Genomic DNA, 26,369 nt, shown 5'->3' with positions numbered 1-26,369 from the left:
GTTTTGCAGATGCTTGGTCTAGTCCTCTGAGGAATAAAACCAGAGTGAATGAGGAAACATGAATGACGGTTCACAGACCTGGACAGTCTTTCTGAGGTCTCTAAGTTAACTGTCTTGTTGGTGCGCTGACGTCTGTCCAAACTCACAGGTGCTTAGATGGAGGAGCTGACTGACTGGTGCCAGCCCTGTTGGAAATGCACACACTCTTTTCAGGACACAAAACCTTCCTTAGGCGTTTTTATCTGGGAGTTCTTTATCTGGGAGTTTTTAAGGAGAACCCCTGGACAGCAACTGGGTGCAGTAAAGAAGCCCGAGTGGCAGGCAAGCACCTCAGTAAACCCCCACCAGCATCATTTTCCTCTGGACCCATGGAAAGCAGGTTTCCTGATTCTTCAGACCCCATTTTCCATTTCTAGAACAAACCTGCCAATCAGTGTTTGCTCACTGTTCACCCCAAAGCACTCAACTCACCATCCCAGAGCAAAACAACAGGTTCATTTTCCTTGAATAATCTTAAGAATGCTAAGGACAGCATGCCATTTAAATCAGTACAGATCCATTTTGCTCAATTGAAAAAGCAATTCTGAAAGGGCTGCTTCGCACAAGTGAGGGTTCAAATATGCTCAGGTAGGGGTTTGAATGTATATATTGTAAATAAGTCCTATTAAGTCCTACTTCCAGGAAACTGTGCAAGACTCATGGATTTGGGGGAGAAGGTGCCCCCCCCAAGCCTAAGTGAGGGAAGAGATATCTGAAAGCATTTTAGAAGTTCCTTCTTTTGCCAGATGCCAGGAATGTCAATGGATAAAATACAAAGCAAGAAAACAATACAAAGCAAAGGATTTCACACATTCCCAATTAGGAGGGGGTGGGAGGAATCTGAGATGGAAAATTATCATTATAGCATTGAAAATCAGTAGCATATTTCGCTTCCTTAGGTTGATATTTCACAATTCTGTTGGTATACATGGGGAGATTATTTAGTAAAACTGAGAAAAGGAGTTTTAGAAGAATCCTTTGGATGACTGAAAGTACATGCAATCCATCATCCAGAGGGATAGTTTCACAAGACAGCTATAGCATCCTCTACCTTAACCTTAACACACCTTTACTGTGGGAGGAAAAGACAATGAAGAGCAAGAAGAACCTGTGGGAAAATGTGGGAGAGTTTCACCTTGAAGTTATTCAGAATCATGAATACCCATCATGAGAGGGAAGGTTTCTGGACAATAGGCTGCCAGTTTAAGTATGTTCTCAGGTTGACAAAACATGTAGTTGAATAGAAGAAATATGCTGAAATAGGTAATGCACATCCAGGCATCCTTTTTACACGTTAAGGTTGTTCATGTTAAAGTTTGATGGAAGAGGAGGAAGAGGAGAAGATGAAGAAGTTGAGGAGGAAGAAGAAAGATGACATGATGCCATGAAAGCAGCTGTTTTTCTCTCTCCTGCCTCTTATAAGCACTTGAGAAGAATGTGTTAAAGTAGAGCATACTCACATATAATCAAAATACTGCTTTTCCATTTTTGAGGCTTTTTCTGTGAAGATGAAAAATTAACGTACTACTATACTGAGAAGATAAATCAGTATCTAAGTAGGTTGATCTTCTTACTGCATAATACAGAAGATGCAATCTTGCAGAGTACATATGGATAATGAATTATGGATACATATTTCTATTTTATTACAACCTGCAGGGCCCTTTTCAGGGCAAGCTTACCCAGGGTTGTTCACTGTATATATCAAGAAAGTATAAAATAAATCATTATATATCTCACAGTCTGCATTGTGTAATATAGTGACATATGAATGGAAGTCAAGATGCATTTATAGAGTGAAATAGGTGACTTTGGGGAGAACAATTCCCAATGTACATTACAGCAGTGACTTCACTCTGGGTCTTAAAAGAACAATTTATCAAGGAATGGTATCACAACCATTGCTCTCTCTGCATTTTCTTTTAATTACTCATAAAGATGTCTTTGTGCTCTTTTCCCCCCACCCCCACCAATTCTGTGTTTTTTATTTTTAGGAATACGGATGTCACCTTTTGGAGACTTAGCATCTCCAACCAAACCTGAGAAGTCTAACTCCTGGTTTGGTCCACCACCACGCAGCACATCAATGCCTCACACATGGACATGATTCTCCCATCACTTGTATATGGCAAGACTATGACTTGGGCTATCTGACTTGTTCACAATGATTAGTGTCAGCACTTAGGTCCTTTTGAAGGCAAAGAGCAGCACAATGGGCTCTAACAGAGTCTAGCCAGCTGCATGGAAACATGCCCTAAGGTTGGAGATGAGATTCTGAGTGGGAACACCCTCCCACTACCTTTACAGATGGTGAAGCTCTGCAGCTCTGAGATGAGAAGGCTGACTTCAGAGCCAGAGGTCTGTGGGCATTTCAGGCAGGTGGGAAGGGGACCGGAAAGGCCTCTGCAGCAAACATCCTGGTGGTGCCTCCCTCTCTCCCCCTTGTGCGCCAGGCACATATCCCAGAGTGGAGGCTACCCACTAAATCACAAGTGTATCCCTGATGAGGCCAGGCTGAATTGATTCAGGCCCCAAGCTCTGCCTCTTTGCACTGACATCAAAATACCCCTACCAAGGTGCAGGGCCCCACAGGTCCCTATTGGGCTCATAGTTAGATGGTGAAGACCACTGGTGTACCCATTCAAACTGTAAGAGATGGATGGAATTGATGTTAGGGATGCTTCTGAAATGGAATTCAACCACATTGCTCTCCACATTTTGGACTTCTGAACCACTTGGCCTTTGTTTCCAAATTTCTAACAAAATTTTATTAGATAATTATAATTTGTTTGAAATTAATTCCAACAAATTATTTGCTACAAGCATGGCAAATCTCTGCCCCTTTAGACATTGCTGGAATCTAGTTCCCCTCAGTTCAAAACATTGTGGCTAACAATTAGAAATTATCAAGATGTAGTCCAACCACATCCACTAATTCAACCACATCCACTGGCTTCACAGAACACTTGGCCAATTATCTCTCATCTAGACTTTGTCTCACTTTGTGATGGGGATGCTCCCCAACCAAGAGTGAAATTGGGTGGGATGGACAGGGAAGTCCCATATGAGAATTTACACCTAGTTTTTATAGCATTTGTGTGTTCATGAAAGTGGTGGATGACATGAAAGTCCAATCAAATATTTATGTGATAGAGAAGGTTTAAATGTGGAGTGCTTGAAATAGAACCAATGAAGTAATTGATTCTGGCAAGCAACACAAGTGACTGACACTAGAAACACAGAAACACAGAAACAGAGTGAGTCAGAAGGGCCCTTCTGGGCCTTCTTGTCTGATCCCCAGCTCCAGATGGCTCCACACATGACATGCCTAACATGTGCAACAGTTGAAACTCTATTAATTTATTTCTACCTACAACTAATAGCAGGTGATTTGCTGTCTGTTTCCGATTACTATGAATATGCCTGTCATAGGAGTTTACTCAAAGTAACTGTGAAGGGAGACAGGGGTCTGCAAACATCTCTGGAAGCCTTTTCCTAGCATTGAAACAGTGAATCATCTTCCTTGAAGGAATACATCATTATCCTTTTGTATGTTCTCATTGCCAGAAGTACAAGTAACACGAAGTATGAGTAATCCTCGTACAGGCAGGATTTCAAAGAGGCAGAGGAACTAGACATCAAATTGCCAACATAAGCTGGATCATGGAGAAAGCTAGGAAGTTCCAGAAAAACATCTACTTCTGCTTCATTGACTATGCTAAAGCCTTTGATTGTGTGGATCACATATTATGGCAAGTTCTTAAAGAGATGGGAGTACCAGACCATCTTATTTGTCACTTGAGAAACCTATATGCGGGTCAAGAAGCAACAGTGAGAACTGGACATGAAACCACTTTTTGGTTCAAAATTGAGAAAGGAGTTTGGCAAGGCTGTATACTGTCACCCTGCCCATTTAGCTTAAGAGGAGAGCACAAAAGTTGGCTTGAAACGCAAGATCAAGAAAACTAAGATCATGGCATCCGGTTCTGTCACTTCCTGGCAAATAGATGGGGAAGAAATGGAGGTAGTGACATATTTTATTTTCCTGAGCTCCAAGATCACCGCAGATGGGGAATACAGCCAAGAAATTAAAAGACGCTTGCTCCTGGGGAGGAAAGCTATGGCAAATCTAGACAGCATACTAAAAAGCAGATACATCACCCTGCTGACAAAAGTGCGTATAGTCAAGGCTATGGTTTTCCCAGTTGCAATGTATGGCTGTGGAATTTGGACCATAAGGAAGGCTGAGCGCTGAAGAATTGAGGCCTTTGAATTGTGGTGCTGGAGGAGACTCCTGTGAGTCCCTTGGACTGCAGGGTGATCAAACCAGTCAGTCCTAGAGGAGATCAACCTGGACTGCTCTTTAGAAGGCCAGATACTGAAGATGAAACTTGAATACTTTGGCCACCTAATAAGAAGGAAAGACTCACTGGAGAAGAGTCTAATGCAGGGGAAAATTGACAGCAAAAGAAGAAGGGGACGGCAGAGAATGAGATGAAGAGAATGAGTGGCTAGATGGAGTCACTGAAGCAGTCGGCGTGAGCTTAAATGGACTCTGGGGAATGGTGGAGGACAGGAAGGCCTGGAGGAATGTTGTCCATGGGGTCGCAATGGGTTGGACACGACTTCGCAACTAGCAACAACAATGTTCTGGTTGCACATCCGGGGGTGGTGGAGAGGAGACCACAGTTCTGTAGTTCAGACTTCCCCAACATGATCCCATTCAGATGTGTTGAATTTCCACTCCCATAATTCTCAGCCAGCATGGACAACATAGAGGGTATTGGGTTTGGGATGGCTGCCCTGGGGCTTTCACACCAAAGAAAACCTAAACCAAAAAGAATTTATCCCTATGCAGGAAAATGGGGAACAGGTGACTGTGAATACATACAACACAAATTAGAAAATACATAGAAAAGACAACCAGTAAAACAGATAAAGTATAAGAATTCTGAAGTCTAACTTGCATCAGGAAAAACATCAAGCTTGCATTAGGGTAATTTTCTTTGTGACAATGTCCCACAAGTCTTTCTCCCAGTGGTTTCACCAGTTTATCTAAAGGATTTCAGAGCTAATAACTGCTGGCTTTTCTCAGTGAGTGAGTCTCCAAAAGGTATGAGCTAGTCACCAGCCCTCCTAGCCATGGACTCTGGTGCTTTCCTGATATCAAATGCCAAAAGCAGAACATAATTGCAAACTACAAGGAATGTGTGGGAGGGAAAGACCAGCAAGTTCAGCAATGAAGGCAGGTAAATTTCATTTCATCCTTTTTTGACCACAGCTCCCTTCTCTCCCTCTCTCTCTCTCTCTCTCTCTCTCTCTCTCTCTCTCTCTCTCTCTCATTCTAAAAACAGAACTAACTTCTAACAGTTTCACTGATTTAAAAAATGTTTGTTACTGAACTAGAAGTTGACTATTTCATTTGAATCATTAGAGATAATGTGGAGTCATTCATCTTTAGAACAGACCCATTGAAATCAGTGGGACAAGTTAGCCTCATACACATCACTACATATAGATTCAGCACAAGACAAAGATTAACTTACAATAAGTAAAATGAATGAATGGGGCAGTAAAACTCTATACAAATATAGAAATATCCAACAAAAATAATCTTCCACTGAAGAGAACATCCTCCTCTGGCAGTGTATTTTCAGTTGAAGCAAGATCTGCTGGATCTTTAAAATCTTTTTTAATGTTTTTATAAGTGAAAGGTTCAACAGAGTTTTCATCACTTACCAAAACCTTCATCCTACACGTTTAGATGACTGACCCCAGAGGATCACTTTTTGATATTGAATTTTCACATAAATAGACCTACAATCAAAATCTGCCTAGTATTAAAAAAATGTCCCCAAAGTTCATTCTCCTGCATTTTACCGTTCTCTTTCTATAAACCAAGTCATGTCTGGGGTACTAAAATATCCCCATATTTGGGTAAGAATTGTTCTGCAGGGTACTTTTACAGCCCCCAAAAAGCCCCAAGCAAAGGTACAACAGGAGATTAACTGCACTTTAACTTAGAGTTCTTTGTGAGCCAAAGGCTGAGCTAAAACTTCCTGCAAAACATTCCAGCAAACAGAATCAAAATCTGATGAGGGAAAGATTTTTTTTCCAATGGTAGCTTGAAGTTCATAGGTTAAACTATTGTGTTGGAAATAGCAGGTAGGCCAAGCAGGTACTGCTACCCAGATGTTATTGTTATGCATAGCTGCAAAAAGATTAAGACTTAAATTACCTGTACTGGGAGAAATCTGAAATCCTTTCAGAAATCTGAAATCCTTTCAACTCTTTTTGGGGAAGTCTTCAGTTAAAGGAAGGCCTTTCATACACAGCATTTGTCTTGCCTGAGACAATTTTGTCTGGGGTAAAAATGACCCTTTTAGCAACTAATGTTAGGTTCATATTGGCAGAAGGGTAAAAGTGCTACAGAGCCATAGGGGAAGACAGATAAGATTACTTTCAGGAAGTCTCCTTTCTGCAGGCCACAGAATAATACTTGGAATTCATTGAAAGCCTTGGTTGCTTTTGTCTAACAGCTTTGGCAAGCAATGTTGTCAGACATAATTAACTCTTTTATTATGTTTTCAGTCAGGGCACAGTACATGCCTACTACCAAAATTCCATGTGATTACTAGCTTTTACTAAATTAGTAAATGTCTACTACATTTCTGCTTTGTATCTATGATGAAAATGTGGCTGAACATGGAAACCCCCAAAGATACTTTGTTCACAATGACAATATCAGAATGATCTGTGGTTTCACATTTCTTTCATATAATCAATAAATTTCTGGTAACTTTAACAAGGGAAGGGTGGGGGAAACTAGGGGTGGAGATGCATAAGCAGATACAAGATATATCTTTAACTGATTCAACAATATAACATCTATCTCTCTAGGTCACTATCATCAGACACATTGAAATGAAAAACCAATCTGCTAGAACGGAGTTTCTGTTGAGAGGTTTGGCACATTCCCCTGAATTACAAATCCTTCTATTCTGCCTATTCACACTCATCTATGTTATAGCATTAGCAGGCAATGCCCTCCTCATCTTTACCATTTGCACATGCAAAAAACTTCATAATCCCATGTACTTCCTGCTCATCAATTTGTCCTTAGTGAATGTGCTCTCCATCTCAGTTACAACTCCCAAACTGATCCAGACTCTTTTGACTCACAGAAAAAACATCTCGTTTCATGGCTGCATCACACAGGTTTACCTCTTCATATGGCTATTGGTGACAGAACTTCTGCTCCTCACATGTATGGCTTTCGACCGTTATGCTGCTATTTGTCAACCTTTGAGATATGTATTTATCATGAAGAAGGAATTCTGTGTCAGCATTGTGATGGCTGCGTGGGTTACAGGAATGATCAATTCAGCAGTTCACACTGGACTTGCTCTACAACTCTCTTTTTGTAACTCCAACATCATCAATCATTTCTTCTGTGATTTGCCCCCACTTTTAAAGCTCTCATCCTCAGACACCAGTTTGAATGAGACCATGGCCTTCATGGCAGATGTGATATTTGGGATCTGCAGTTGTGGGTTGACTCTAACTTCGTATTTGTTCATTCTGAGAGCCATCTTCAAAATCCGTTCCACTGAAGGGAAAAAGAAAGCTTTCTCCACATGTTCCTCACATCTCATTGTAGTTAGCTTTTACTTTTCCACAGTTATCTATACATATATCAGACCCACCTCAGTGTACTCTCTAGATATAGACAAGTTTGTGTCTCTCATTTATTCAGTGGTAACTCCACTTCTCAACCCAGTCGTATATTCTCTGAGAAACAAAGAGGTGAAAGAAGTTGTAAAGATGCTACTTAGAAGAAGCAAGCTGCTCCCACAACTTCAGGGTGATATACAGAAACATTTCAAACAAAACTCAGTTAAAACACATATACTTCCTGAAAACTGAAAAAATGTTCTGCAGAAGCCAACTGATGAATGTGTCCAGCTGTATAGGAAGGGATGATACATATGTTGAAAGTCTCAATTTTGGAGCATATATGTGTGCTATGAAGTGTTCTTGTCAACATGTAGAAGTTGCTTCCTATTATTATATTTCATGTGAATTGAAAAAAAAATCTCTTCACTGTAGCTTGTATTTTGATGGGAGGAAACCCATTTGATTTCACATTTACAAGAGGTATGGAACTAATGTTATATGTATTGAATGGATAGAAGACTAAAGGGCTCTTAATGAATGAATAATGTATGCAAGCACAAAGGATGTATATGCATACATATGTATGTTCTCCTAGTTCTCCAAGTTTTCCCTTATCCTTCTTATTCCTTTGCACTGGGCAGCATTTTAATTTTGTTTATTACAGCAAATGATTATGAATTTGTTAAGTGGGAAGACATGGAACATAAATGAAAGAAGCTCAAAATAACATTGGAGAGACAGGAGTGAAATGGCAGAAGTGTAAATATAGGAAAAATATTACCATAATTCTATTGATAAGTGCTGAAGTTCAGTCGCAACAGGGCAAAAGAATGGGTTATGTCAAAAAGGCAATATGGGGAACAGATGGATTTTGATGAGGGATGCACAAGTATACTTGGAGATGGAGAGGAAGGTCAAGATGTTTGAATAGCTGAGGGTAATAGGGCAATACAAGAATATAGACACAGGGATATACATTGGGTAGGATAAGGCCATGCTTTTGAAATTCAGGGCACAAGGTTTATGTAGCCTCCAGAAGTAGACAGGAAGCCCATATAGGGTTTTTTTTCCCCAAGGGGTGCCATGTAATCAGGGAAATTAGAATAGTGAATAATTCTTGGCAAAACAGCAATGGCTAAAGATCAGGGGCCCAAAGTGATAAAAATGATTCCAAAATTATATCCCATGAAGTGTTTTACACTGAATAACAGATGACCTTGGAAGTTCCTGGACTTCATTTCTTACAGAAGTAGGTTTAGACTGCATGTCATCCTCAATTTCTAGAATTCAGACAGTGTTAATTTAACCACAATAACTATGAGTGACTGTTAACTTCTCAAATTTAGTACAAATTCCAAGAAATGATGAAACCATATATCTTCCATATTTTATTAAAGATATCTGTAGACAAATTGCCTGATTTTAAATGCATGTTCACAATCCCCATATATATTATACAAGTATATGATTTTAAATAGCTTTTTTCGCATAAAGCATTATTATTCTGGTTCCATGGAATCATTTTGTTTGGTCAGAGCAGATGTAGATAATATGGGCACGAATGTATCACTGGACCCCTTTCTTGGTGTCCACCAAAGTACCCTTCCTCTTCCCCTTCTCCCCCATCCTGCACCCTTCCCCTCTTCTTTCTCCCCCTCTTATTTCTCTCTTTCTCTATAAAAAAATGTTCTTACCAGCAGCTGGGATTGCTATAAAATAGGTTTCTGTTGGTACTGGAAACTGTGGGAGTTGTTTAGTGTGTTGGGTCATATCTCTGTCTAAGTACAAGTTTTGAGCAGCCAATTTGTCTTTGTGCCTAAATCATTTTTCTTTAAATTTCCAAGAAATACATGACCCAGAAAGTATGCATGCAAGCCCTGGGTTGGGGTTCTTGATAAGTTTATGGGATCTTAAAATTATTGGCACAAAATGAAAATACCTGTCAAAGGTTTAAATATTGAACTGAAACATTTTTAGGCCATGTTACAAACCAGGGTCCAGAGGACTTGACTATGGATAAGGATATTTTAATGCATGTATTAAAAATAATACATGGATATAAGACCAGGATTACTGTGAGTAAAATTCCACTAGATCAAATCCAGGAGTAGAAAACTCCCAGGTGTCAACCCCCACCTCCCAATCTCTAGTGCGTATATTCCTCCTTCCTATCCATACAGTTGCCACAACCATTGCACTGTCGAATTTAGTTGGGGAGGGGGGAAGCAAACAAGATTTGGGAGGAGCCTTAATTAGTTTTAAGAAAGTGAAACTGCTATCCCGGGAGGGTCCTGGGAACACACTACTTCTGGGGGAAATCACAGCATTTTTACACCATCAAATTTCACCAGGAAATTTGTGGCATGACAAGGGAAGAGGCTGGTGTTGGAAAAAATGGCTAGGGGGACTTTATGCAGCTCTTGGACCATGTGCTGCCCATCTGTGAACTCATCCAACAGCATTCTCCTCATTGTGGCCAACCAGATCTTTTGCCACATTCTATAAGAAAAGCATGGATTCAATAACCATCCTCCAACCATAGTTTTCCTCAACAAACTTATATAGTGTCTTGGATGCTGAAGCTCTCTGTAGCATTGTGGACAATAAACAAAGGACAGATTTGCATGTCATGCTAACCCACCTGGGAATTTTATCTACACACCATGGGTAAAATTCCCTGGGTCTGACAAGTGATCAGCATAAATAATGCTGGTATTCTCTAAACAGTGCCTAGCACTTTTAGACAGCAGAGCTACCTGGGAGTAAACGCCATTGAGCTCAATGGGATTTGCATTCAAGTAGCCTTTGCAGAACTGTATTGTTATCAGATTCTTTTGATTTGATTGGGAGAAAGTGTATACCTAAATCTCTCCTACAGAAATCAATGGAATGCCCTTACATATGAAAGGGTTATATCTGAGCTGACTGAAAACTGAACGCCAAGCTGTGAATTTGACACTTTACAAAATGTTGAAATGAAATGATGCAAAAGTTTTGCTTCAACAAAAGAATGAATCATCATCATCACCACCACCACCATCATCATTATCCAGGTGATTCCTCAAAGGTTTCTTTCCCAGCTGTACCATCACTTTACTTACAGAAAGATTTCAGAGCAGGTTACTGGTTTGTTTAGCAAATGTGACCACAAAAGGATCAACATAGCCTCGAGTAGGCATCAAACTGATAGAAAATAATTGTTTCTGTTATTTTCTAAATGCCAGAATGGAAAATCGTTTTGTTTAAAAAGAAGGAAAGTCCACCAAGAACAAAGAGCTAATAAGAATGAAGGTAACTATTTCATTTCATATCTCTTCCTCCTAGTGTTCAGAAAATATGGTAACTAGCTTTAAGGATTCTACTGAATGTGAAGAAGCTTACTGTTAAATTACACTACTTTTCCATAAATCTTCCCTTTGAGGAAAACAGAAGGAAGAAAAGCAATAATGGGAAAGGAAACCTATAAAAGGGCAGCATCTTTTCTCTATACAAGAAAGGTTTCTGCCAGGAAAGATTACTCTCCCCATCATAGCTGGCACAGAAAGAGCCATGCTGGTTGCTCGCCTGGGCTGGGGTTTAACCTTTGAGCATGAGAAAAGGTTGGCAGGAAAGAGAAATAACTAGACAGGCTAGGATAAGAGTTCTGTTGATGATTATCCAGCTTCCATCTCCCTTTGCTCCAAAGTAGTCCATTTGGATAGGCAAAAAAGCCCATCTTGTGGAAATGTACACTGAGAAGTGTGTGGAGCTATGATCATCTCTGTCAATGTGACAGTCAGTCTCTGAGGTCAATGACTGTCAAGCATTTTCATAGGATCCCTTCCTAAATCTCTGAAATTGAATGGCTGTTAATTGTTGCACAAAATGAATCATTCCATTTTATGATACACTGTGCAAATCTTCTTCCAATCAGTCCCGTTAGAGCATGAAAATCAAAAAGTGGGACTCCCCACTTTCTTGAGCATAGGTAAGATAGTGGTGATGACATCAGGAGATATATTTTGACATATACAAATATGACAAATAGTGCTCTTTATCTGAAGCAGGGTTGAGTTGGGTGATGACAGAAAGGAATAGAATATCAGAAATTTGCATGCTTGTCTACCAGATTCCAATAGCCTTGAATTACAGCCTGACAAGTCAACCATTGTCAAATTTCAGACTTCTATAAAAGTGAGCGTACAAATAATAGATCAGTCTTGACAGTTCAGCTAATATCTTTCCAGGTTCCCAGCATAAGAAGTACTGAAATAAAGAACCACTCTGCCATGATGGAGTTTATACTGGTTGGTTTAACCAATTCCACTGAAAGGCAGTCATTTCTTTTTGGGGCGTTCCTGTCCATCTATGTGATGGCTTTAGCTGGCAACATCCTCTTCATCTTTACCATTTGCACATGCAAGAAACTCCACACTCCCATGTACTTCCTGCTCATCAATCTCTCTTTAGTCAATGTTTTCTCCGTCTCAGTTACAACTCCAAAGCTGCTTCAGAATCTTTTAACCCCCAGAAAGTCCATCTCATTTTATGGCTGCATTGCACAGGTGTTTCTCTTTATATGGACTTTGGGGACAGAACTTTTGCTTCTCTCATTTATGGCTTTTGACCGTTATGCTGCCATCTGTCATCCTTTGCAGTATATAGTCATCATGAGGAAGAAAGTGTGTGTTGGCATAGCAAGTGGAGTCTGGATAGCTGGGATGGTCAATTCTGCAGTTCACACTGGACTTATGTTGCAGCTTTCCTTCTGCAACTCCATCATCATCAATCATTTCTTTTGTGATATACCCCCACTTTTGAAGCTCTCGTGCTCTGACACCAATCTAAATGAGACTGTGGCTCTTGTAGCAGATGTCATATTTGGGATTTGCAGTTGTGGGTTGACTCTAACATCATATTTGTTCATCCTGAGAACAATTTGCAGGATGCATTCCACTGAAGGGAGGAAGAAAGCCTTTTCTACATGTTCCTCACATCTCATTGTAATCAGTTTTTACTTCTCCTCAGTCATCTACACCTATATCAGACCAACCTCAAAATATTCTTTAGAGGAAGACAAACTTGTTTCTCTCCTTTATTCAATAGTAACCCCAGTTGTTAATCCATTCATATATTCTCTGAGAAACAAAGAGGTGAAAAATTCTATCAGGGAGCTTATTGGAAGAAACAAACTACTCCCAAATCCTCAAAATATGCTTATTAGGTCTTTTAGAGCAGGGGTGGGCAACCCAGTGACTTCCCGATGTTTGAGTCCTCATCACCCTGATCCCTGATTATTGGGCGAGTTGGCTGGAGTTGATATGGGCTGTAGACCAAATCATACAGCAGGCATCAGGCTTGTTCTCCTATTCTAGAATTTCATTCTTAACCAATATATTGATAGCAGTTGCACAGTGATTATCTTTAGCTGATATGGAATAAGCACTCATTTCTTTGAGAAATGTTGTATTTGAGAATTGTGTACTTATGATACATAAAGTATATGGACCCTTCATTTTATATTAAAAAGAAGCATGGGGGAGTAAGGAAGAATTATTCATGTACCACTGTAAACACAATCAGGAAATCTGTCTTTGTCATCCATAAGACCAAAGGAGATATATACTTTACATGATGACACACCATACACCTGAAAGCATAAAGGTATGTGGCAAAGTCAGCAGGTAGAATCCCACTTCACTATGTCTCATTGGTCAATAGCATGAAGAATGCTAATTCCTGGTATACTTGTCATCAGATCAATACAATGTATTTAGGTGAAATTGGATATATGCAGATGTTGCCAGATGTTACAGTTGGAAAGGCTGTATCTAAGTGGTGGAGCCCATGGTTTGCATGCCGAAGGTCCCAGTTTCAATCCTTCACTTCTTCAGGTAGGGTGAGGAAGAATCCTTCCCGAAACCCTGGGCAGCTGCTGCTGGTCAGTGTCAACAATATGGGGAACTGATGGAGTAGTGGTCAGCTTCGATGTAAGGCAGCTCATTATGCTCTTGTCTTCTGAGATCCTTTGTTTAAAAATAAATATAAATATTTCATTCCAGTTGAAAACATTTCAATGAGACATACAGAATAATGTAACAGATAAGGCTGCAATCCTATATGTATTCACTTTAGAGTAAGTCAGATTGAACTCAGTGGGACTTACCTCACAGCTGATGTAAACAGGCTTGCACTACAAGTAATGCAACACTTGTGCATGGACATAGGACTAAAGAAGAAGAAGAAGAACCACCTCCTCTTTATTAATGTTCAACTTACCATCAAGCCCTCTTCCAACTCTATCATTCTGTGTAGGTAATATTGGTTATCAATTAGAACAAAAGTTTTGCATCCCTAAATTTCATATTTTGTCTTTTAACAAAAACAGCAGAAATTTTGGGGGATCTGAAAATCTTGCAAGGATGTACATTCTGTCCTGAACCACACCTAACCCGTGATGTCTGGAAGGATTCTAGAAATGGTGTGGTGTGATGATATTGTAGAATACCAATCAGATAACTAGAAAAAAAATGAAAACAAAAAACTGCTGATGCCTATTTTTTTGTTCATTTCATTCATAACAGTTTTTGTTTATTTCAGTGCTGCCTGATTGTTTTTATCCCTTTCTCGATGTTTGTTATATTATTTCAACTTTTCCAAATGACCAAAGAGGAAGACTAAAGAATACATAGTATAAATTGCTTTGAGAATAGAGAGTGCAGGGAAAGCAACAGAAGAAGAAAGAAAAAAAAAAAAAGATTGAGCGTTAACCAAATGCACAGCAATAGTAATTTCTTGTGTCCCTGGTAACCACACTACTTTTTGTACTCCTATGTAGGCAACCAATAAACACACTCCATTTCATTTATATACATATCCCATTCTATTACCCTGCCAATGAACTTATGGACTTACACCTTATGAGCAACATAGCTTAACCTTTATCCAGAATCAAAATGAAATCCAGCACTAGTCACAAAAGAGACCAATACATGATTTGGGAACATAGCAAATACTGCACCCCCACCTTACTTACAGTAGGATGATGATTTCTATCCAAACGCTGTAGAAATGGTGATATTTGACAAGAAACTCAGTCCCAAGTACCAAGAAACAGAAAGTAGTCATCAAACTGCTCTCAGGTTCTCTTCATACTTTTAGCTCTTCCCTCATTCTTCTTCAAATTCAGTACAGATGTTTCTCAAATGCATCTCTCCCATGCTGCCAAGTTTCAGATCAATACGTTCAGGTATTTTTGTAGCATAAGCCATAGAACCTGTTCTTCAGACATTTCTTGGTTATAAAGGCAGGAAGTGAATAAGACAACATAACGTCTCAACTGCATTTCCATACATTAAAGTTGAGCAATGGGTGGAAACATCACCCTACTGATGAATTATCTCCAGGATCAGGATGATCTAGGTGCAAATCCACATCCACATAGGTCTACCCTCTCATAGTGACATGGAGCCCTGAAGCAGTCACCAGTTCATTCCATTGATCCTAATACTCTGCAAGTGAAGGATATGGTGATGGTGACCTGGTCACACCAACCTCACCCCAAGCCTCATCATTTCTGGTGTGTGTGATGAGCAATCTTCTCTGAAAGTCAATTTGGGCCTAAAGGGAAAGATCTTCAATGCCTCTGATATAATACTTATGGCTCCTTGGGCAATGTTCTATCTAAATTTCACAAGTAATGAATTTGTCCAGAGATGGGAGAACAAGGACTAATCAAAACACCCAGGATGCCCCAAAGATCATCTTATGGCTTACTGCATGTCTGGTTTCCATTCATGTTTTTATTAACTGTTCAATTTTCATGGGTGAAAAAAGTAAATTAAAAAAAAAAAATTGGAGACTTGAGTGATTTCTCTCACTAATCAGGAAAGTGATGCACTTGATCATATTTTTGGCAACTTATGCATATTTTCAGTGCAAACATGCTTGCGCTCGCTTCAGAGCATTAAATAGAGCCTGCTCACATAGTTTGTGAGAAAAACATAAATTCACATATATCCCTAAAGCTGAAACAGAAAGTTTGCTTCAGCTTCAGGATGAATCATCAACCGTCATCCTGATAATGTCTCAAAGATCCTTCTCCCATTTGCACCATTGCATCATTCAAAGCAAGTTTTTATGCTGGTCACAGTGATTGGCTCAGAAAGGAAGTGTTGTTCTAAGGTCCAATTGCACTGATCATCATGCATCAACTGCTGTCAGTTTATCCATCTAGAGCCATACAGTTTATCCATCTATTACAGTTGTTTTGAACATCATCATTGCCATCATGACCACCACCACCATTACCATCATCTCTGCTGTCATTAGTGTTGGTACCCAACATTGCCCTTGGTAGAACTCACTGACACAAGAAGATGGGGGAGGGGTCATTTAAAACATTTTTGGAGGTGTCATTCCGTGCACAGTAGCCCATTTTTGATCTGTGGCTTCTCTATCCACCTTTCCTCTGTTAGCAACAGAATCTAGCAATATACCATTGTGAAAATCTTGCTTACTGCATTAAAGACACAAGCAATTTACATAGAGCCTTACTGTTCTGAAAGTGTCTGTCCCTAAAGTGCCCCCACCACTCTCAGGAGCATCAATGCCTTATTTAAGGAAGCATTTGGAATCTGATAATTGCTTAAGATTTGTCAAACTGTCCAAATGATCAATGTAGGTTGGGCTGGAATGTTGATAATTATCTCCATATGTCAAATTTGCTCACCATGAACATTTATGCTTTTTAGAAGACTATACCCTGAAATTCATCATTTCACTACAGGAACCTGGAACTGAGGTGAGACTTTGGTCTTCCTTCTTTTGTGCATTTAGGTGCCTGGCAATATTATGTTAATATTGGATTCCAAATTCTTTAATGCATTGGATAACAGACATCTGTTGATAGCAATTTTTCAACCAGTAAAAAGCAATGAAGAGCAAGTCCCCCTTTCTCCACTCTCATTTGATGTGGAAAGGCCACACAGAAAGGACTGAGTGGGCAGGGAAAACACAATGACAAAGTAATGGCTTTGATTAATGTATTTGGGATTAATAATGGCATTCCACCCATGCTTCATGAATCTTTTAGCAAACTGTAGGTACTACATATGTTTATGTGATTAGAGGGAATCTTAATGAGCTCTTAGATCCACGCATGGACAGGAATACATCAGTCCCTAAGAAGCAAATGATGGTGAGATTCACAATTCAGGTTTAAATAAAAGAGTTTGGCCAGACAGATCCATGAAGAAAATCACATCCGGATGGGACAGACTATGCATTTATATCATCTTTCCACCATAATTGTTTTCAGTTGGATTACTGTTTTGGCTTCCACATCCTTGTTACATCATATCAGGGACTGTAAGATTGTAATATTAGACCATATCCTTGTTTGTTTGGACCTGCCACTTAGAAACAGTCCAAGTTTTGCTGGTCTTTTGGGTTTTAATGTTTTCTTTGAGTCTTTAACGAGTCTTCAAAACCAGATCCTTGCTGAACTATGAGTTATCCATGACTGAATTATGTTTCTTATAAAGCTAAATTTTAAAAGTGACAAACAGCTGAAAGTGATAGGTTGGAAACTCTTAGAAGCCAGTTTGCCCCCTCTCCAAATGCACAACAGGGAACTCAGGTGCTGCGTGTTATGTAAGGTGGATATGGTTGTTTTTCATAGCAGGTAGAATTTGCACTAAGCTTGTTTAAGACTGGGAGATAGATGTGTTGAAGCTCCATAGAATCCCTTCCTCTGATGCTGCGGTCATTCTCACATGCTCAGTCCTAACTTGGAAAGGAAGCCAAACAAAGAAGTCCATGAATGCTCAGGGAATGAGAGTTGCACAGCTGGCAACCTCCTTTCACATCAGGTGCAGCAGCAGCACAGAAAAAGGATGCTGCTTGCAAGCTCCATTCCTGGGAAATGCCATGTGAATGATGGGGGTGCTTGCCAGAAACGCAGACTCATAGCTCCATCAAGGTGCATCAGAAACCAGTGCATCTGACAGATCCCTACCCACAAAATGGATTCCTCCCACATCCTTCCCGGAAGAATTGTGAATGGCCCAGAAACATATTTACAAATAGTATTTGATAGCAAAACACTGAAGAACCAGACAGTCACGGTAAGATACCTACTCATCCTGAAGATAGACTTTTTCATTAAAAAAAATACTTTGGATTGTATAGCAGTGCAGTGGTTGTGAAATATCAGAACAGGATATCAATGCTCTTCTCCCCTCCCTGTTTCCCTGATGCAATAAGTTACAAAGACAGTTTTTAATGGATCTTTTGCAGATTGGTGAAATTATGAAAACAATAGCTAATACTAAAACAGTGAAAAAACTGGTATTTCCAACTGATTGGTATAAAACATTTTCAGGCTTTCCAGTTCCTAAAGTATCTTTTATATGAGTTTATTTTTAACAATCAGGTCATCTTTTGGTATTACTCTTAAATTACCTGATTTTCTAAAGCAAATGGAGATCATGCACTATGTGCCAATTATCAATCTATTTAATTAATTAATTTTTATATTAAAATGCTAATTGAAATGTTCCTGACAGAATACAAGAAGTTAATATAATGTTAGTTCATCCGGATTGGATGGGATACATGACAGAATGACAACTGTACTGATTCTAACCTTGTTATACAAGTTTAGAATCAGTACAGCTGTCATTATCTCTCTGGATGTGCAGAAGACCTTTGACAAAATTTATCAGAAATGTATCTTTTTTAAATTTTATTAAAATTTTAAACTAATACTAAAAACATCAAATATCACATACATCGGATTTACTGGGTCAACCCCCTACTACATATTTTTTAACATTCTATAGTCAAATTCAAATCAATTTATAATAATTTGAAAACATCTCTAAGTTTACGCCAAGTCCCGTTTCTCCAGCCAGTTATAGAAAAAGTCCCAAGTTTGATAAAAGTCAGTGTCATCTTTCTCCTTCAATGATAAAGTCAATCTATCCATTTCTGTGCAGTCCAAGATCTTTCTTACAATCAGTCCATCGGTGGGTAGCTCCTTATTTTTCCAATATTGAGCAAATGCAATCCTCGCCGCTGTGGTTTGGTGTAACATCAGATACATTTCCTGTCTGTTAATGCCTTCCGGTATGATGCGTAACAAGAAAACTTCAGGTTTAAAAGCAAAGGGTTTTTGCAATATTTCCTCCATATCTTGCTGCATTGAGAGCGTTCAGTTTTTCTCCAGAATTTCAGAAATTGATTGACGTTTTATATGAAACTCCTAGGACCAATGGCGTCTTGTCTGGGGGGGGGGGTTTCCCCCTTGAAAGAGAGATGCTTTCTTTTCCCACTGATATTCGATTAGTAGCACGTGTCATTTAGTAAATGCTTTGTTTACATTATGCATAATGCATATTTTTATAATGGCTATATGTCTTGTTATATTCTGATCTATATAACATGCTTGCAACTAGTGTTTTAGATCATTGATTTCTATTCAAAATTGTAATGTTTTAGTTTATTTAGTTTATGTATTTCCATGCCTCTCAATGGTTGAAGTTCTCTGGGAGGTTTAAAACAGCACATAAAAATGCACTAAAATAAAATAAGAATGACACAAAATCTTACAAAAGAAGCAGAATTTTAAACAATCTCTACATGACATGGTTATTTCTGTAGGTCACATTCCTGGGAATGAGGAACTACTCTGCCATCACAGAGTTCATCTTGGTGGGTCTTTCCAACTCCCCTGAACATCAGCCGTTCATCTTCGGGCTATTCACTTTCATCTATTCAGCAGCGCTGGCAGGCAACTGTCTCATCAGCCTCGCTATCACTTGTAGCAGCAGACTCCATACCCCAATGTACTTCTTGCTCATCAATTTGTCTGTAGTCAATGTGTGTTCTATTTCTATTACAGTCCCCAAAATGCTGCAAACAATTTTGTCACAAAGGAAGAGTATTACACTCGCAGGTTGCATTGCACAGGTGTATCTGTTTGTCTTGGCTTTGGGGATTGAACTCCTGCTCCTTGCATTCATGGCTTTTGACCGCTATGCTGCAATCTGCCATCCTTTGCAGTATGTTTTCATCATGAGGAAAGAGTTTTGCCTTGGAGTAGTGGCTGCATTGTGGCTAATAGGCATGGCCAATTCTGCAGTCCACACAGGACTTGTACTACAGCTTTCCTTCTGCAATTCCAACATCATCAACCATTTCTTCTGTGAGCTGCCACCAATGTTCAAGATCTCATGCTCAGACACAAGTTTGAATGAAACCATGGTTTTTACTTCTTCTGTTATCGTTGCAATAGGTAGTTGTACACTGACATTAACATCTTATTTTTTTATCCTAAGAACTATCCTCAGCATCCATTCAACAGAAGGGAAGAAGAAAGCCTTCTCGACATGCTCTTCTCATCTCTTGGTTGTCAGTTTTTACTACTCCACAATCATCTATACTTTCCTTCGACCTGCCTCAGCCTACTCATTAGAGGAGGATAAAGTCATTGCTATCATTTACTCAGTAGTAACCCCTGTAATCAATCCACTCATATACTCTCTGCGAAACACTGATGTTAAAGAGGCTCTTTCAAATCTAATACTTAGAAGACTTTTTCAGAGAAATTAGGATTCCTCCCATTCCCCCAGTCCTATGCCAACATTGTCATATCATTGCACTAAATATAATGATTTAATCATGTGAGCATATTATATCTTCATATTAAGCTGGTTTGGAATAAGAAGGAAGAAAAGAATGAGAGGGAGAGAGAGAAGAGAGGAAGGAAGGAAGGAAGGAAGGAAGGAAGGAAGGAAGGAAGGAAGGAAGGGAGGAATTCAGAGTCTGAATCCAACCCCACCCCTTCCATCATCCCATTTGTCCCTCTCTGCCTGTGGAGGGTGACCATCAAAAGAGGAAATTCTCCTGTTCCTATGGAGGCTTTCAATACAACCAAGAACTCTGATTTGGTAGCTTTCTTGATTGGGTGGAGAGCCTTCACAGGCATAGGAGGCTCACCCCTTCATACTGTATCTCTCCATTAAATAGATGCAGGGAGGGGTGGCAGATGGAGCTCTTCCTCTCCTCATCAGTTTGCTGCATTCAGCTTCAGAACCCCTGAATAGGCCTACTATTGTACTGGCTTGAAATGTTGTATCTTGGGATAGGATGCTAGAAACCCCATCAAGGTGTCATGGATAGCTCTGCTGCATACATTGAATTAATTTCATGTCGCTGTGTGCATATATTTTTTTCAAACTTTTGCATGTGGGACTGTACCCTCAGCAAACCAGGCTCTAGCTAGTGTGATCTGCCCACCACATGGGGAATGCTTACAGGTTTTTTTGTATACAAAACAGCACATAAGTTCTTACTGTCTCCCTTCCTAGTTCCCTTCATTGTTGATACACCCAGGAACAATAATCTGTAAATACTACAATGTGTTTCCTGCTGTTTTGCTGTGTTGCAGCCCAGCTGAGCTCTCCATTCAGGAAAAGATCTGCCAGTCTCTTTTTCTGCTTGTTTTGCTCCATCAGCTTGGTGGTGAGAGCTGTTTAATCCCAAGAAACTGCCAGCTCAATATAAATTCTTGTGCTGGTCTGCAAGACAAAGTGTAAAAGCAGTAAGTCAAACCTATCCATGATCAGAAGTTCCACTGATTTCAATGGGTTTTCTACAACATATTTGTGTTCAGGATTACAACCATAATGCTGATTTGGTGGTGCAGTGGTTTAAACCACTGTGCTGCTGGGCTGGTTGATCGAAAGGTCGCCAGTTCAAATCTGCACAACGGGGTGAGTTCCCGCTGCTCCGTCCCAGCTCCTGCCAACCTTGCAGTTCGAAAGCATGCAAATGCAAGTAGATACAAAGGTACCACTTTGGTGGGCAGGCAACAGCGCTCTGTGCACTTCAGTGTTTAGTCATGCCGGCCACATGACCAGGGAGACTGTCTGCGGACAAGCGCTGGCTCCCTCGCCTAGGAAATGGAGATAAGCACCGCCCCCTAGAGTCAGGCATGACTGGACTTAATGTCAAGGGGGAACTTTTACCTTTACCTTTACTTTAATTGGGTCCACAATTATTTTCAAATGGGAACTGAGATAGAAACTTCTGTCTGAAGAAATGAGTAGAAGGTAAACTTCCAAACTGTTAACTTTTAACCCTTCCTGATGTTGATGAGATGTTTCCATTTCCCATTGAGACTCTTCATCAGATGCCTGATAAGTGTCTTTGATTCATCAATTTATCTTTTTCTCTTTGTTTGTTGCACCATTGTAAACTTTCTTCCCCCTGTGCTTTGGAATGAAATCAACAAAGATTCTACCCTGCAAGTGTAATTACGATTTTAAAAATACACAAAACAAAACAAAATGCACTACCTGGCATAGATGATAAAATGTAAAAGAAGTTTAAAGGTTGTTTCAACTAAATGATTGTTCCTTTACTAGCCCCATGTAGGGGAAATGTGGTAGTGTTGATTACTTTCTAGAATATAAATCTTCTGAAATTTGAGCTTCCCTACATTAGTCATTGTTAACCTGTTTTGACATCCCATTTCACAAAGGCTTCTGCTTCCTTCATAAGTTGAAGACCTGCTCCTTTCCACACACACCCCATCCCTAGCTTTGGCCTGCCTGCCTGCCTGCCTTCCTTGACTTTCTTTATGTTCCATTACACAACCACAAAATAGTGCAGATGCATAGCAGAATTGTGAGAATACATAACTATATAACAGTATATTATATCATTCCAGTACTTAAATAGTTTTTCACCCTTGTTTTATGAAAGGCTTGTTTTATGAAAGGCTGCACAGAAGGCAGGGCAAAGGTGCGGTGGAGTAGGAGGTCGAGTAAAGCACACACTAACCACTGTGAGTGAAGAATCATGACCATTCAATAAATGTCTCATGTACTGAAGCCCTTTGTTCAATGAATTTTAAATAAGCTTCACTGGCCCTTCCACCATATTGCTGAATAGAAGTCTTGCGGAAGGTCTTAGAACTGTCTGTCACAATAATGGGCAAAAGTTAGCTATTGGATAGATTTTAGTGTGGTATAATGTAGCTACAGAATTAAAAAAATAATTAATCATTTAATTAATGATTTAATTAATTTATCATTTAATTAATGATTTGGGGCATTTTCCCCAAATCAGGGACATTACAACCACACAACGCCACTCTCAAACATGACTTCAGAGGATTCTAAATATATTCAGAGGTATTTCTGTGCAAAAGTAGGAGTAATATTTAGGAATATAATTAATTCTGAATATAAAGGAATGTAAAGAACTTTTTGAATATATCTTGTTTTCAAGGGGTGTATTGCTCCAGCACCAGGGAACTGTTCAACACTCCCATATATCAGTTATGAAAATATGGCATAATTGCAAACATGGATTCCTATGGACTGTGCAGGTGCTGCTGTACCTAGTGTCTTAACAACCACCATGAGCTTGTGGGCAAATGCTCAGTTTGTTCCACTATTACTTCTGGGAGCATTAGGGCTCTAATTCTGGGCACATTGCAAGTAGGAAGTTGGCCATCCACAAGCATGGCCTGAGCATGTTCATCTTCTAATCCGAGGCAGCCTGCTGTAGGTCCATGGATGGAAATGACAAGGTGAGTTAGATGAAACCATTCCGGCTGACATTTGTGGTGTTCCCCAAAGAAAGCTAAACAAAGGCATGACTGCCCATTGGTTTTGTAACAAAATGTAAGATCATGATCCAGCCCAATTTTAATTATTTTGTGTCTCAGTTTTTCAGTGCGACTATGCAACTCAATCATACACGTTTACTATGAAGAACTAAGATCCAATGAGTCCAGTAGAACTGTACTCATCCCAAATACAAAGCAGAAGCATTAAATTTCAGCTATAAAAGAGATGGGCAAAAGAAAACTAAAATGATGAAGGGTTGGAGAAACACCCCTATGATAAAAAGTTGCAGCCTCTGAGATAATTTAGCTTAGACAAAAGGTAAGTCAAGGGAAGACATGACAGCAGTGCCCAGAGAACTTCAGCTACAGGAGGTATAGAAATGGAATCGATGATGATGATGCTGAGTTACAATAGGACCTCTTAATATATTTGGATGTACATAAGGGGAAGAGCAGAACTGCACCCACTGTCCTTACCTGCAACCTTGCACACATGTATCATAATTGTACATGCTTTGCTTCTGATTTAAAAAAAAATGGAAAATGAAGAATCTTTGATCATGTGTACAGATAATGAGTATACAACTGGTGTGTAAATGAAGGCCTTTTTTACATGTTACAATTAATACATATGCCCATGCCTGCCATGGGGCCCTGTTTAAACCCCCTGTGCTCTCTAAGGCCACCATTGTAAAATTGTTCCTGTGCAATTTTGGAGTATGAGCACTCCAGCTTCAGCTGCACTGACAACTGACATCTATGCCATCAGTACACATGCTTTTCTAGATTTGTGTTTCATCTCCACAAGCAAGACAAACAATTAGTTTAGGGAATGATTGTCATGTAGAGACACTTTAGCTAATTCCCAAATTTTCAGAGAGTTTTTTCCCACTGGGGAAGGGTTTTTTTTAAATCATTCTTTGGGGATAGAACTCTTATGTTTTAAGATGCTTCAGGATGGCCCATCTTTGACTATTTCTAGTTAACACACACATAAAAGAAGTCAGTCTTGCTGTACAGGTAAAAAGGAATGCTTTGCTTCTATTCTAATGGAGAATAATTCACCCTATTAAGGTTAAATCTATATTTTTAAATCAAATTGACAGATATTGTCAGACATTAAGAAAGGAATAGAGGTGAGGATTTTATGCTTTTGTATTCCTTCTTTCTATCCTGTTCCTAATTTAAGCATTGAGCTATGAAATTGTTTCCAAAATGTATGCTTTGGTTACTCTACCTTATTGTTTTTGCTGCAAGCAACTACCATGTGCACACTGTAGAACTGAATAACTCATGAATTCTGGGAATGTATTCATGCAGAATGCCCTATATTGGAAACAATAGCAAAGAATGTGAAAAATAGATCTTGTAGTATTCAATTTCAGAAGAAGGAGATTAGAAGGAGGAAGACAAGAAGAAAGAGGTCTGATTCAGATCTTTTACTTCTTTTTAACCCACTTCCCAGGATGAGGAGAGAGAAGGCAATTTGGGGGAAAGATGGGTAGGACCACTTACACTGAAAGAGAGTAAAGAAAAAAGCAAGTCTCAGCCAACTGCTATGCAATGTGTGTAACATGCATTGCAAACCTCTGCAATGCCTTTACAGTTCAAATAGCTCCATTTAAACCAATGGTGCCTTCAAATTCTTAGGGACAGACGAATCTATACACTTGGCTTTCTCTCAGTGACTATTTTTTCCTGTGGTAAGTTTGGTTCAGCCTGAAGCTTGCATAGAAATCCTTACTTCTCTCTGAATACTAAATACTAAGTGTGTGCTTACTCTACTGTACTTACTCTACTGAGTAAGTAAGTAGAATAAGAGCAAGTGTGTGCATCTTAATGCTTGTCTCCCCTCTCTTTTTTCATATAAGCTAAACATCCATATGATATTAGGTTTAAAAGTGCATCTGACTACAGAAATGGAGTGAGTGTTCTCTTTTGTAATGATACATTGCCCTATATGTTTAGCTCTCTGGTCCCATTTTTAAATAAGGATGGCCACAAGTCCACCTGATTGACCCAATCACATGACTGCATAAATATCTTGCATGAACATGGCCTTTCTGCCTAGGTGAGCAACACTGGAGCCATGGAAATGAACCACAGTGCTACTGCTGATGTTGAATTTATATTGGTAGGTCTATCCCAGGATCGTGGATATCAGAATTTCATCTTCTGGACATTCACTTTTATCTACACAATGGCTTTGGTAGGCAACTTTCTCCTTATCCTTGCCATTGGAACTTGTAGGAAACTGCACACACCAATGTATTTCCTTTTGGTCAACCTATCTGTGGTGAATGTGTGCTCAATCTCAGTTACAGTTCCCAAAATTCTTCAGATGGTCTTGGACCAAAAAAGGACCATCTCATTTTCTGGCTGCATCACTCAAGTATTTCTCTTTGTATGGGCACTGGGGACAGAAATTCTGTTATTGTCATTTATGGCTTTCGATCGATATGCTGCCATCTGCCAGCCTTTACATTACACTGACATTATGAGGAAAGAGATATGCATTGGGGTAGCTGCTGGAGTGTGGCTTGTGGGACTGGCCAATTCTGCAGTTCATGCTGGGCTTCTGATGACATTGTCCTTCTGTGACTCTGAAATCATCAACCATTTCTTCTGTGACCTGCCTCCCCTGTGGAAGCTGTCCTGCTCCAACATCAGCCTTAATGAAGCCATGGCATTTGCAGCTGATGTGACCTTCACAATGAGTAGCTGTACTCTCACCCTGATATCATATTTGCTTATTTTGAGAACCATACTTAAAATCCAATCAGTGACAGGAAAGAAGAAAGCATTCTCAACATGTTCTTCCCATCTCCTGGTGGTTAGCTTTTACTTTTCCACCATCATCTACACATATGCTAAACCTCATTCCACCAATGATGAAGAGGAATATAAAACTATTGCTATCATTTACTCAGTGGTAACCCCAGTGCTTAATCCAATTGTATATTCTCTTAGAAACAAAGAGGTTAAAGAGGCTCTCACAAAATTTATATGTAGACATCAGTCTTTCCAGTAA

At 39.5% G+C, this 26,369-nt stretch overlaps 4 protein-coding genes across 4 annotated transcripts; all 4 read left to right on the top strand.

Moving 5' to 3' along the window:
• Positions 1 to 6,960: 6,960 nt before the first annotated feature.
• Positions 6,961 to 7,965, top strand: LOC123033397 (olfactory receptor 13G1-like). The gene has a single exon (XM_044450002.1). The coding sequence runs from the start codon at positions 6,964 to 6,966 to the stop codon at positions 7,963 to 7,965; it is 1,002 nt and encodes a 333-aa protein (XP_044305937.1). The 5' UTR covers positions 6,961 to 6,963.
• Positions 7,966 to 11,001: 3,036 nt separating this feature from the next.
• Positions 11,002 to 12,989, top strand: LOC123033396 (olfactory receptor 13G1-like). The gene is made up of 2 exons (XM_044450001.1): positions 11,002 to 11,007; positions 11,943 to 12,989. The coding sequence occupies exons 1-2, from the start codon at positions 11,002 to 11,004 to the stop codon at positions 12,987 to 12,989; spliced, it is 1,053 nt and encodes a 350-aa protein (XP_044305936.1).
• Positions 12,990 to 19,374: 6,385 nt separating this feature from the next.
• On the top strand, positions 19,375 to 20,310 carry LOC123033395 (olfactory receptor 13A1-like). The gene has a single exon (XM_044450000.1). It carries the CDS (start codon positions 19,375 to 19,377, stop codon positions 20,308 to 20,310), a length of 936 nt encoding a protein of 311 aa, XP_044305935.1.
• A 5,117-nt stretch (positions 20,311 to 25,427) lies between these two features.
• LOC123033394 (olfactory receptor 13G1-like) lies at positions 25,428 to 26,369 on the top strand. The gene has a single exon (XM_044449999.1). It carries the CDS (start codon positions 25,428 to 25,430, stop codon positions 26,367 to 26,369), a length of 942 nt encoding a protein of 313 aa, XP_044305934.1.

This window comes from Varanus komodoensis, unplaced genomic scaffold (assembly GCF_004798865.1).
Source record: "Varanus komodoensis strain SLA01 unplaced genomic scaffold, ASM479886v1 scaffold62, whole genome shotgun sequence".
NCBI classification, from domain to species: domain Eukaryota; kingdom Metazoa; phylum Chordata; class Lepidosauria; order Squamata; family Varanidae; genus Varanus; species Varanus komodoensis.
The sequence above is the reverse complement of the archived record's forward strand: the minus strand, read 5'-3'. Positions and strand labels throughout refer to the sequence as shown.